The sequence below is a fragment of the Microcaecilia unicolor genome, unplaced genomic scaffold (genome assembly GCF_901765095.1).
Source record: "Microcaecilia unicolor unplaced genomic scaffold, aMicUni1.1, whole genome shotgun sequence".
NCBI lineage: Eukaryota > Metazoa > Chordata > Amphibia > Gymnophiona > Siphonopidae > Microcaecilia > Microcaecilia unicolor.
Window position 1 is genome coordinate 85,699 of NW_021963087.1, and position 14,071 is coordinate 99,769.

The 14,071-nt window shown below is 43.2% G+C and overlaps 1 protein-coding gene across 11 annotated transcripts in view; it reads right to left on the reverse strand.

Annotated features, from left to right (window-relative positions):
* The window catches only part of LOC115458914 (ribonuclease H1-like), an 86,316-nt gene that overhangs the window by 54,747 nt on the left and 17,498 nt on the right, over positions 1 to 14,071 (reverse strand). For 10 of the 11 annotated variants that reach the window (XM_030188763.1, XM_030188760.1, XM_030188766.1 and 7 more), the window contains exon 4: positions 5,773 to 5,964. The exons of the other annotated variant lie outside the window; for it this stretch is intronic. In XM_030188763.1, the coding sequence (XP_030044623.1) occupies positions 5,773 to 5,964 (192 nt within the window). The remainder of the gene's footprint in view (positions 1 to 5,772; positions 5,965 to 14,071) is intronic. 11 annotated transcript variants of the gene reach the window in all.

Below are 14,071 nucleotides of genomic sequence, written 5' to 3' on the forward strand. Positions count from 1 at the left end.
GGGCTACGGAAAAGCTAGTGATTGAGAAAGAGGAGGACTGGACAGGCTGAATGAATAGTTAAGGGTAGTAGATGGGGGGGGGGGGGGGGGGGGGGGGGGGGGGGGGGGGGGGGGGGGGAGGGGAGAGAGGAAAGGCGAGGGGTGGATTTTGGGATGTCTATGGGAGGGCTGAGGTGACAAGGAGGTGGTATAGGAGGGCTGAGGTGAAAATGAGGTGGAGGAAATGAGGGGAGTCCTTAAAGCCTACTGGGGCAATCTCTAGAGAGGAAGCCCATGGTGGGTGTGTTCTGGGGTCATTTGAGGGAAGGGGGAGAGAGGACGGATAAAAAGAGTGGATCAATTATTGAAGTGGATGCCACCTATCCCTCTGGACCCAGTTGTAAAAGTGTTTAAGGAACTAGTACTGAGAGATATACACCAATTAGCTATGGCAGCAACGTTCGCTCCCACAGTAGCTAACTTGTATATGTGTAAGTTTGAAGAGTGGATCATGGGATCTCCTTTTCAGAGTAATATCATATTGTGGTGTTAATTTATTGACAACATCTTTGTTTTATGGTCAGGCAAAGAACAAGATTTTGAGGATTTTGTACACTAGCTAAATCAATGAAATGTAGTCATACAATTTTAAAGCAATCATTCAAGAGAAGTAATCCATTTTTTAGATGTAGAAGTACGATGTTTGGAAGACATATTTGTCACCTCAGTATCTGTGAAGCCGACAGGAACGATTTTCTTGAATTCCAAAGCAATTAAAAGAAAGTCTGCCATATTCTCTGTTTTTGAGATATAGGTGAATTTGTACAGAAGAGGACTTTAGAAAGTATTCCAAACCGTTATACCACAACCTTATAGAAAGGCATTATCCCAAGATTGTTTTGACAAAAGCATACAAATGTGCACTGCTAATACACAATAACAGGAGTGGTTGTTATCAAAGAAAGACATCAAAGAAGTTGAAGACTGTACTAAACACATTTGTGATGAAATTTATGAAGGGAGAGAAAGAAGTGGCCAAAGTAATTAAAAATTATTGGAAGTTAAAACAAGGCAGACCTTGGAAGAAACACAATCTTTATGAATAGATTAAAAGTTCCCAGAATTTCAACATAAAATGCCTGACATGGACATCTTTCGCCAGCACAAATGGCTGCATCAGGGGGCAGTAGTCATTGTAAATTAAAATAAAATAATTAAGTATCTAATAAAAAAATCCTTCTAAAATAATAATTATAAATAAATAAACTTTAAAAACACAAGAGGAACTCTCAAAAGAACGCTTAACAATAGTACCATACTAAAAAACCTAATGTCTGGGTGCTAAAACAATGTACAAGAGTAAAACAACAAAATCATCACTACAGTTGTTTCCTTTTAGAGCTTGCTATGTTTTAACAGCTGCACCAGCAAGGCTGATTTTGGAATTTTGCATCATTTGGGTAAGCCTCTCTGATTGTTTTTACTGTTTTACCCTTGTACATTTTTTTCCTGTCCCTTCTGGTGAACCTATCTCAGAAAGTGTTAAAAGGTATGCAGCAGAAAAGTTTTGGTTACATATGGAAAAAGATTCTATCACAGATAGTAAGAAGGATTCTTTTTAGGACGAATAAAATGGGAGGACAGGTGGAGGCAGGTAAGAATAGAACAAGACCAAGTAGGAGAGGTTCTCCTGGAAGAACTGGTCTGGGTGCTTGGCTAATGGATAGATTAGAAAAATAGCAACGGTGAGATCAAAATTCGCGATTGTGCCAAAAATAAGGACACAAAAATGAAGACCCGCGACAGAAGCGAAAGGAAACTTATGGGGACCAAATTTAGAAAAAATAAAAGGGTTTACTTTTTTTTTTCCCCCGTTTAAACTCGAAGGGAAAAGTAGTAGAAAAGAAAAGAATACCAAGAGGCGAAACCTCTAGCGAAAACGGAAGGCTCTTTCTTTGGGCCGAACAGAGAGAGACCGACAAGCAGCCACTCTCCAACCGGGGAAAAGAAAAAACTGAGCGGGGACTCGCGTGCGCTGTGTGGGTAGACGGCCGTGCATGTGCAGTGCGCGCACCCCACGTTCCAGAAGGCTCTGGCAAAGCTTTGCCTATTTTTGAGGTGAACAATTGCCGTTCCTGGGCCGCCGTGGACGCCGACCCATCAGTGAGAACAAGCAGCCTGTCCTCGGAGAATTACTATCATCTGTGGTGGAACTGTCTGAAGGTAAAAGCGCAGGTACTTACCTGTAGCAGGTGTTCTCAGAGGACAGCAGCTTTGTATATTCTCACAAATGGGCGACACGACTCATGTCGCCTGGTCCAGAATTTACAAAAGTCTAAACGAGAGATTTGTGGAGCGCGAGACACGCTCCATAGCGCATGCGTGAGTGCATTCCTGCCCATCGTGACAACGCGGTCTCCTCAGTTTAATACTACAGCAAAAAATAAAGTAAAAAACTACAAAGGAGACAACTCCAAGAGGAGGTGGGAGGGATTGTGAGAATATAAAGCATAATGTCCTTGGAGAACATCTGCTACAGGTAAATTACTTGTGCTTTCTCTGAGGACAAGCAGGCTTATTAATTCTCAAAAGTGGGGAATCCCTAGCATCCAGGGTCACCAAAAACAACAAACATTGGTCAACTGGGCCTCACAACGGAGAGGACATAACACAGATTAACTTGAAACTATATATAATCTGAATGAGAGTGCAGCCTGGAACAGAATAAAATGGGCCTAGGAGGGTAGAATTGGATTCTAGACCCTAAACAGATTCTGCAACACTGTCTGCCAGACCCAACTGTTGCATCGGGTATCATGCTCTAGGCAGTAGTGTGATGTTAAATGTGTGGACTGAAGACTACAAATCGCTGCCTTGCAGATTTCGTCAATGGAGGCTAACCTTAAGTTTGCTACAAACGCATCCATGGCTCTGACATTATGAGCCGTGAAATGACCCTCTAGGGCCAGCCCAGCCTGGGCATAAGTGAAGGAAATGCAATCTGCCAGCCAATTAGAAATAAATAGTGTTTCCCCGATGGCGACCCCCATCCTGTTGGGATCAAAAGAAACAAAAACCTGGTCGGACTGTCCATGGGGCCTTCTCTGCTCCATGTAGTAGGCCAATGCTCTCTTGCAATCCAAGGTTTGGAAGCTGCTTTCGCCAGGATGGGCATGAGGTCGGGCAAAGAATGTTGGCAAGACAATCGACTGGTTCAGATGGAACTCAGACACCACTTTTGGCAGGAACTTAGGGTGCGTTTGGAGGACTACTCTATTGTGATGAAACTTAGTGATGAAACTTAGTATAAGGTTTATCCATCACTAAGGCCTGAAGCTCACTGACTCTACGAGCTGAAGTAACAGCCACCAAGAAAATGACATTCCAGGTCAAGTACTTCAGATGGCAGGAATTCAGTGGATCAAAAGGAACTTTCATCAGCTGGGTGAGAACAACCCTGAGGTCCAAGGAAACAGACGGAGGTTCGACAGGGGGCTTTGACAACAGTAAATCTCTTATGAAGCGAACTAAAGGATGTACAGAGATGGGCTTACCCTCTACACGGTGATAAGCACTAATTGCACTGAGGTGAATTCTTACGAAGTTGGTCTTGAGACCAGACTGATAGGGTAGAAGGTATTCAAGCAGGGTCTGTGTAGGGCAAGCAAGGGGATCTAGGACCTCGCTTTCACAACAGACAGCAAACCTCCCATTTGAATGAATAGCATCTCTTAATGTAGTCTTTTCTGTAAGCCAGTAAGACCCAAGAGAGACCCTCTGAAAGACCCAAAGAAGCGAATTCTAGGCTCTCAACATCCAAGCTGTGAGAGTCAGAGACTAGAAGTTGGGATGTAGAAGGAACCCCTCGTTCTGTGCGATGAGGGTCGAAAAACACTCCAATTGCCACGGTTCTGAGGAGGATAACTCCAGAAGTAGAGGGGACCATATCTGCACCGGACAGTATGCCATGATCAGAATCCTGGTTCCATGATCTTGCTTAAGTTTCAACAAAGTATTCCCCACTAGAGGTATGGGAGAATACACATACAGAAGACCTGTCCTCTACCTGAGGAGAAACGCATCTGACTATAGTCTGTCGTAGGCCTGAAGCCTGGAACAGAACTGAGGGACCTTGTGGTTGATCTGAGTGGCAAAAAGAACCACCAAGAGAGTGCCTCATGCTCAGAAGATCTTGTGGGCTATTCTCATATTGACAGACCACTCGTGAGGTTGCATTATCCTGCTCAGTCCATCGGCCAGGTTATTGTATTTGTCCGCCAGATAGGTGGCCTAAAGGAACATGCACAATGCTGGAAACAGGAAGCAGGGTCAGATAAGGAGTTGCAGGAGAAGCTCTTGGACTTGCGTTTTATGTATAAGATGTAGAATTATGAGCACAGGTCAGCACCCCAGCACAGGTCAAACGGGCAGAGGCTGACAAGCCGTTGCGACTCTGGAATCTATCAGAGATTGAGAAGCCTGTAATTTATTAAAGAACATGAGCCTGTGTAAACTCAGAAATTTATGATCTATTATGATACCCTTACGGGCAAGCTGGCGTGGGAAAGGTGCAATTATGGATGGACAGAAGAATGTGGAGATGGACAGACGAGTGGAGGAGTGGCCTAGTGGTTAGGGTGGTGGACTTTGGTCCTGGGGAACTGAGTTCAATTCCCACTTCAGGCACAGGCAGCTCCTTGTGACTCTGGGCAAGTCACTTAACCCTCCATTGCCCCAGGTACAAATAAGTACCTGTATACAATATGTAAGCTTCATTGAGCCTGCCATGAGTGGGATAGCGCGGGGTACAAATGTAACAAAAATAAAATGCGATTTAGCAACTTAAGGGAAAATAGATGGTGAGAACAGAATGATCTCTGAGGAAGATAAGTGCTGAAGTAATGTGAAGCATTGCTTAACACAAAAGGTATATAAACAATTGAACCAGAGCATTACATTGGAAAGGCAGTGGCAGACCACATGTTTGTGTCCCCTGCTCTCCACATGAGAAACTAGCATTTGGAATTGTAACTTTCTCTTGGTAAGTAAATTAAAGAATTGCTTTTCTCATTCGTGTGGCCTTCCTAGTCTTTTCTCTCTCTAAATTGCGGGTGGCTGGTGAGTACTAATTTGGGGAGATGGTAAAAAGACTAGTAATATAAAACAAAGAGCACAGTTCATCAGAACCACTGAGTGCAGAAATAGTGGGTTCTATAGGACTCTTAAATGGCATAAAGATGTTATAGGGAAGCAGCAAGGACAGGGGAGCTGCTCCACACAAGAGGACGGCTTATTGGCAGGTTTGGGGGTTACTTTTGAAAAACTCAAGGTTCAACAGATTATGATGATGAGGGAGAGGGAAGATTATCATTGGCCTATGCTGATAACTGTAGAATAATTAGGTGCTTTGATTGCTTTGATCACAAGTATGTTGAATAAAAATATAAATTAAAAAGCAAAAAAATAAAAAAAACCAAATAATCCACTGGTGGTGTGAGCATACACAGAGGGCACCAACACTGGTGAAGAAGCTTTAGCACCAGTTAATGAGATCATGGTTGCAATCTCATACCTGAAAGCACAAAGCAAGATCTGTGAACATTTTGGATTTGGGATACTTTAGCAATCCAAAATTGAACTCCAAGGTGCGTGAAGGACTTGGATGCACATACCTATGTACTCAATGCCTCTGCCCAAATGATCCCTTCTCCAGCAATTTGGAGACAAAGTGAGACATTTTCATACTGAAAATAGAGAACGAAATACGCAAAGTAAGATAACAGCACAGAATACCCATGTACGTGAATGTCGTCTTCTCGATTAATGGGATGGAACTTGTTTCTGTGTACTTTCCACGTTTCAGTTCATGTTCTTCTTCGTCCAAAGAGGAAGAAGATTCCTGTTTTGTCCTTTTGGATCTGCTAAGGCTGAGATTTTCCACCTTTCCTTCATGGCAGGGATCAGACTTGCTCTCACTGGTAGGACCTGGGACACGAACAAGACAAGTTATTTTTCACTTTCAGTTCATATTCATGGGTTAAATGTATGACCATGGGCATGGGGTGGGGGTACACCTTAGAGTAAATGTTGGAGAACAAACTAAAATATCAGTTTTAGACAGATGCTTATATTTTGTTTACTAAACTGACTACATGCTGACCCATGAGGAGTTACAACAGAAGCCCCCAAATAACCCTTGGAACAGAATTTCTGGCCCTCCATGCTTTTCCTGTGCCAAGATCAGATTCAGCCTATACTGTAAATTTATGCTTATTTTCTCTCTCTCCCCTTCCCTCCTGCAGCTCAGGACTTCAGCCAGCATACTGAGCAGTCTATTCTCAGCCTCAGTCCTTCCCTCTCCAACGCTCGTTGTTGAACTTCTCAATTGCTCAGACCCTTCTTCCTTCCCTCTGTTGGGAAAGTGTCAATGGCCCTTAGAATAAGGTGAAAGAAACAGATTTAAAGAATGGCCACTGATAGTGGAGCCAGGGACTGCTGAACCTACCAAATGTGAATCCACTCAACCATTTCCAATCCTCAGGTTTTAGTTTTAGGCAGTATGGATTATTGTAATGGGCTGTATCTGTTACAAACTGTCTATAATTCAGTTGCAAGGATACTACATGAGAAATACCATTAGTGAAAACTGGCAGAGTAAGAACACATGCCATGGCCTTTTCTGTAGCCACTTCTGGTTTATGGATCAAACTGTCAACAGTGATATGGACAGAACAGGATGCAAAGATGATGTTAAAAATACATTTTTACATTGTGTTTATGCCTTAATTTATTGTGATGTTTAGATTTGATTTTTGTAAATTATGTATACTGGAAGGTGAACGGATGGTTTTATCAGTTTTGCAATGAATAAATGCATTTTAAATAAATAGCAGCTCGGCCTCAGCTTGCACCTATCACAGGCTAGGTACCACTGGTAAGAGAAAAGAGGCTGCTCTTGGTGATGCAGGGCAAGATATAAGTTTGTCTCTCTGTTTCACAGCTGGGAAACGTGTACACCTACTTTCAGTTTTGGGGCAGTGGGACCAGAGTGTGCATCTTGATACTCCCTGCTGTTAGTGATGTGAGACCAGGGTGAATATATGGGTGCACCCTGCTCCAGGACCAGGTGAGAGTAGGGACAGTGAAAGGAGAGAAGAGGCAAGTCAGAAATGATATAAGTAAAGAAAGAGGACAACGTATGGGGGGGGGGGGGGGGGGGACTGGGAAGATGTGCCACCCTACACACAGCTGACCCTGCCATCCACCCCTCACACTCTCCTAGCATACACTTTTACCCACACAGAGCAAAGTATTCCCAGAGTGCAGTTCAGATGAGATTTTTAATTGAATTGAATTTTTTTAAATTACCTTTTCAGCTCACAGTCCAGAAAGCAAAGGGAATGTAGGGAGGTAATGTACAAGTGTGCAGAAAAGAGCAATTAAAATGTCTTTTTCAATGATATAAATCACTACAATAGCTATAGTTTCAAGGTCTGAAATTTAAAGCACTTTGTCTTCTGCGAGCATCTACCTGCTAGATGGCACTAGAGATTACATAATTTCCAACAAATATATCTATGTAGTGATATCGGATATTTATGTAGCTTATATACTAGCTTTTTCGTGTAGGGAAACTTGACATAACAGAAATATAGTAATCACAAATTTACATGTAACATGGGGACACAAGAGAATATATTTCAGATTCCTCTCTGAGCTTCTGCAATTTCGACTCTATATTTGCTATAACTGATAAGTTCTTTGCTCCACTCCACCCCTATGATCTATAGTGAGCAGTTTCACATTGCCAATGAGAAAGCAATTGCAAAAATAAATAGCAAACTACCGAAAGTAAGGGTCTGCTATTTACAATATCTAAATTTCTGAAGAAAGATATGCTATAATCTGATTTGATTTTATAAAATAAAGTCTATTAATCTTAAGTGATTTTTCAGAACCCCCAAAATTATTTGTTTTTACTTATGTCTTAGTCTGTCAATATTACCATTCACATGGCTAATTCCTCCCATTAATGTAATAAGTTACGCTATCCTTTAGCATAGTGTTTATTTTCTCATTTTCCCCACACTAATCTTATTTACTATTACTAATCATTTCTATAGTGCTACTAGATATATGCAGTGTTGAACACATTATATGCAGGTACTTTCTCTGTCCTAAGAGGGCTCACAATCCTTTTTTTTTTTTTTTTTTGTACTTGGGGCAATGGAGGGTTAAATGACTTTCCCAAGGTCACAAGGAGCTACAGTGGGAATCAAACCCAGGTTGCCAGGATCAATGGCTACTGCACTAACCATTAGGATACTCCTCCACAATATAGTAAAGGCTTTAGCTGGAAAAAGCCATAACAAAACTGCACTCAAAAGTAGGGTGGTTATCATGTTACAACTTCCGAATCCAAGATGGATCCCAACATTTAATGTTCAACAATTTTTTTATTGACCAAATCAACAAGACAGACATTATTTAGATAAGGCAGATCATCATACACATGTCCAATAACCTCTACATTTTGTAACCTGTCATCACGTTTTTGTTTTTAAATTTATATTAACATTATCCATCCCCCCATACACAACTCCTTCCAACACCCCCCCCCCCACCACCCTTAAGAACCTAACAAACGTTTGCCTGGGATCTTGGACTATGATAGACTCCAGATAAACAACAATCGCAAACTACACCCCTCTTCCCCCAACCCCACCTCTTGAAGAAGCAGCGTACTAAGTAGCATCTACCACCTAGCTCTTAAAACGATTCAAACCCTTGACTGCGAGCCTTGTGGGAAATGGTATACAAATAGGACTCCCAAATTAGCAGGAAGGATCTACGTCTCTTTGGATGATTTCGGGCCCCATACAATTCCCATATCATCAACTCATTTAGTTTGTTTCTCCAGTACCAGAAACTAAGTGCCTGTTCTCCTAGTCAATGATTGAGAATGCATTTATTACCAAATACACATACATGTCTTACACAAGAAGAGGGTTTCCCCCTTACCTTTAGCTCCCATGGAGGCTGTATTGGAAAGAACCAACCCCTCAAAGGAAAACCTGAGAGGGTGCCCAAGAATCGATTTAAGATACCTGACCATGACTGTCTAGAAAGATTATTTATTGCATTTCTATCCCACATTTTCCCACCTCTTTGCAGGCTCAATGTGGCTTACAATACATCATGAATGGTGGAAATATATAAGAAAATATACATTTAGTATTACATAAGGATCTTGGGTGGCATGATAATGATAAAACATGATAGTAGTGTAGCAAGCAAATATTGTAATACAATTCTGGATAGATGTGTAGGAGTTCACATTTGTTGATCTTTGTGGTATGCCTTGTTAAAGAGATGCGTCTTCAGTAGTTTACGAAAGTTAAAGTGGACCGTGCAGGTCTTTTTCTGCCGTCATCTACTATGTTACTATGTTTTTAAGCTGCGCGTCAGCGCGTTCCAGAATTGTGTGCTCAAGTAGGAAAAGGTTGACGCATGCGTTAATTTGTATTTTAGACCTTTACAGTTGGGGAAGTGAAGATTGGGGAAATGTGCGGGATGATCTTTTAGCATTCCTGGGTGGTGAGTCTATCAGGTCTGACATGTAGGCTGGGGCATCTCCGTGAATGATTTTGTGAACTAGGGTACATATTTTGAACGTGATGTGTTCTTTAACTAGGAGCCAGTTTAGCTTTTCTCGTAGGGATTTCGCACTTTCGTATTTTGTTTTACCGAATGAGTCTAGCTGCTGTGTTCTGAGCTGTCTGAAGTTTCTTGATTATTTGCTCTTTGCAGCCAGCGTAGGGTTGCAGTAGTCTAGATGACTGAGTAACATTGATTGTACCAGGTTGCGGAAGATGGTTCTTGGGAAGAAAGGTCTTACTCTTTTTAATTTCCACATTGAATGGAACATCTTCTTGGTTGTGTTTTTCGCGTGACTCTCAAGAGTTAGGTGTTGATCAATGGCAACTCCAAGAATTTTTAGGGTGTCCGAAATTGGAAGGTTCAGTATTGGTGTGTTAATGGTGGTGAATTTGTTCGTGTTATGTTGAGAGGTGAGTATTCGGCATTGGGTTTTTTCTGCATTGAGTTTCAGCTGAAATGCATCCGCTCATGAATGCATGATATGTAGGCTTTGGTTGATGTCATTGGAAATTTCCTTTAAATCTTGTTTAAATGCGATGTAGATCGTTACGTCGTCTGCATATATGTATGGGTTGAGGTTTTGGTTTGATAGTAGTTTGGCCAAGGGTATCATCATTAAGTTGAATAAGGGCGGTGAGAGGGGGGATCCCTGTGGAACTCCGCATTCAGTTATCCATGCGGCTGATGTAGTCGAATTAGATGTCACTTGGTATGATCGTGTGGTTAGGAACCCCTTGAACCAATTGAGAACGTTGCCGCCAATTCCGAAGTACTCGAGGATATGTAGTAGTATTCCATGATCAACCATGTCGAAGGCACTAGACATGTCAAATTGTAGAAGTAGTATGTTCTTGCCAGTTGCAATCATTTGTTTGAATTTATTCATGAGAGTAACTAGTACTGTTTCAGTACTGTGGTTAGACCGAAATCCTGCCTGGAAGTCGTGTAGTATTGAGAATTTGTTTAGTTTGTGAGTTGTTTGGTCACCATCACTTCCGTTAGTTTGGTTATTAAGGGAATGGATGCTACTGGCCTGTAGTTAGTTAGTTCACTAGCACTTTTCTTTGTGTCTTTGGGTATGGGGGTGAATAGGATGTTTCCTTTCTCCTTCGGGAAAAGTCCATTTTGTAACATATAGTTCATGTGATTCGTTAGGTCTGTTATAAATTGTTGAGGGGCAGATGTCATAAGGTTGTTTGGGCATATGTCTAATTTGTAATGAGATTTGGCGAATCTTTTGAGCGTTTGGGAGATGAGATCCAAGTTGGTCTAGGTTCTGTCTGCTGGGTATACACCAGGGTCTGGGTCTAGACAATCAAGGAGTACGGCGTAATCGATGGTACTGGCAGGTATTTTAAGTCGCAATTGTACGATTTTCTCATTGAAGTCTCTCGCAAGATTGTCTGCTTCTGGTGTATCTTTGCTGTTGGTTGTGACTGGTGTGATATCTAATAGTTTATTCACGAGTTGGAAGAGTTTGTGTGTGTCCTTGTAGTTTGGTCCAATTTCAGTTTTGTAATAGTCTTTTAGTTTGTCTTATGGTATATTTATATTTTCTTTGAAGTTGTTTCCAGGCGTTGAGTGTGGGGTCATCTTTCCTTTTTTTCCACGCACGTTCTAACCTTCTAACTTGTGTTTTAAGTTTTTTCAGTTCTTCATTGAACCATGGTATTGAGTTCTTTCTGTGTGAGGTTCTAGTTTGAGTTGGGGCAATATTGTCTAATATTGAAATATTGATCTGCATCTCTCGTCCCATTCTAGGAGGAATTGGTTTGTATCTGCCTTTAATTGTCCATCCGTTGTGGTAATCTGTTGCCAGAATATTACCGGGTCTATTTTTCCTCTCGTGGTGTAGGTTTTTCGTTCTTGTTTGTTAATTGTGTCTTTCGTTCACCATTGAAGGGAAATGTATGCTTTATAGTGGTCTGACAATGGTGCGGGTGTCCATTTTGTATCTGTTAGTATAAGGTTTGAGTCGGGATCGAATTTGTATGTGATAATGTCTAGTGTGTGTCCTTTAGTGTGAGTTGGTTGTGTGTTTGGTCCATGAAGATCCCATAGTTGTAGGAACTCTTTGCATTCTTGGGCGCTTGTTGAGGTAAGATCTTCAAGGTGCAGGCTGACATCTCCTATTATGATAAGGTTTGAGGTAGTGACACAAGCTTTCGCGATAAAGTCCATAAAGTGTGTTTGGGAATCTTGCCAGTTGCCTGGCAGTCTGTAGAGTAGGACTGCGTTAAGGTGTTCCTGCAAATTTGGGTGACTGATTCTTACCGATTTCGAGTTGTGGCAGAATGGATTCAGCTGTGGTTGTGATGGTGAACACGAATTTGTATATTATGGCTATTCCTCCTCCTCTTTTTCCATTTCTTGTCCAGTGGATAATTTTGTATTCTGGTGGGCATAAATCTAAGATTATGGGGTTTTTAAGGTCATGGATCCAGGTTTCAGTGATGAATAGGAGGTCAAGATTGTCTGTAGTGATCCAGTCTGTTATAAACTCTATTTACTACTGATCTGGCGTTTACGTACCCCATTTGGATTGAATGGTAAGGTTCGGTTTGTGACATAAATGTGTTGATTTTTATTAGTTGCTTGTTTTCTTGGTATCTGGTTTTGTTGTGTCCCTTTCTTCCCTTTCTGTTGGTTATTTCCGTATGCATTTGTTTTTCCTTTTAGTTGATTGTTATTCTTTTGGTCTGGTGAGCTGTGGATGGTTTGTCTGTAGGGTTTATGTGCTGTAGGTAGATTGTTGTTTATGTTGGGAGTAGTCCATGCGTGGTAGATTAGGGGGAGGAAGTAAGTTATCATGAGCAATTTGTTAGTGTTCATGTTGGCTATGGTTTGCGGTGCTTGGTTGTGCAGGTTTCAGCTGAACATGGATTTCCGCAGGAGTTGTAAGTATCAGATTCGGAACAACGCTGCGATTCTCTGTTCTCCTCTTTCCTTGCAAATTTGAAGGAGGTTTAATAGACTGGAGAGAAAGTGAGCCTGTCCAGTCCACAGTGAGCAAGGAAGCCAATTTGCTTAATCTTTGTTTCCCCAACCCCGCGCTGCCAACATCCAGAACACTCAAAACAGAGCATGCAAACCTATACACAATTGCAGGAGGATTAATAGACAGGTGTGGGAGTGAGTCCATCTAGTCCACTACAAGCAAGGAAGTCGATTTGGTTAGTCTCTGTTTCTACTACCCCTGAGCAGCCGTCATCCTGTGCACTCAAAACAAATCGTGTAAATCTATGAGCTGCTGCAGGAGGTTTAGTAGACTGTAGTGGAAGGGAGCCTATTTGGACCGCTGTAGGCGAGGAAGCCAGCGCAGTGTTACCAAGTCGGGAGGGGTAATCTCCAAGTCAGGGGGTTGTGGTCGGCGGCCCCTTTGTGGAGAAGGTCAGCAGGGCGTCTCAGCTAATCTCCGATCTCTTGCCCCGGTCAGTTAGCGCCTCCTCGGATCCTCTCAGGGCCAGCCAGGTGCTCGGTGTCCCTCTCGTGGGGAGGGTCGGCTGGGACTCTCAATCGACCCTCCAGCACGGCTCGGAGACTCCCACGGCGCCGGTGAGACCCGATCCGCGACTCTCATGGCCGCATTGTGAGCCGATCCGCGACCTGGTCACCGATCACTCCCTCGACGTGTTGGGTGCTGCAGTCTGGGCTCAGCCAGCGCCACTGACCTGAGGCCGTGAGTGGAGGCCAAGGCTGCTGCCACTCTCTCAGCGCCGATCCGGAACGGGGGTAGACACTGATCGGGGCTCGGCCAGTGCCACTAACCTGAAGCCTCTCTCAGCGCCGATCCGGAACGGGGGTAGATACCGATCGGTGCTCCTCCGATGCGTCGGATGCCGTAGTCGGGGCCTGGGTTGGCGCCACTGACCCGAGGTCGCAGATGGATGTGATCGGTTCTCAGATGTGGGCCCTCCTGGGTGAAATGTCCCGGGGACGCCCTGGGTTTCACTGCGTCCCTCTGGATCTTTTCTCCGGTAGGGCTTCTGTTCGTAGCAGCAGCAATCGGCTGCTGGGTTGTGGTACTCCGTGGACCTGTTCCTTCGGTCAGTTTCTGACCTGGATCCCCGGAGCTGCTAGTCTCCGTGACCAGTCAGCAGCCATCTTGGCAAAAACTGCCAAAACCCATGTAACAAGACGACGTGCTGGATTGATAGGACACCGAGGAAAGACACCCCCCCCCCCCCCGCACAAGAAACACCCATCGTGATGAGAAATATGCCTCGTGCATTACCCGGAATTGGCATTCCTTTAATTCCACACTATGGACCACCACCAGAATACCCCATAGAACTCCCCTCAAGGATGACATGACAAGAGCATGACTCAGTTCCTTGGCCCATGCCTCCAAGAACGCCACATAAGATTTATCCAATAAGTATGAACTAAGTCTCTTATGAAATCACAAAACAAACACCTGACCCCGGGCATC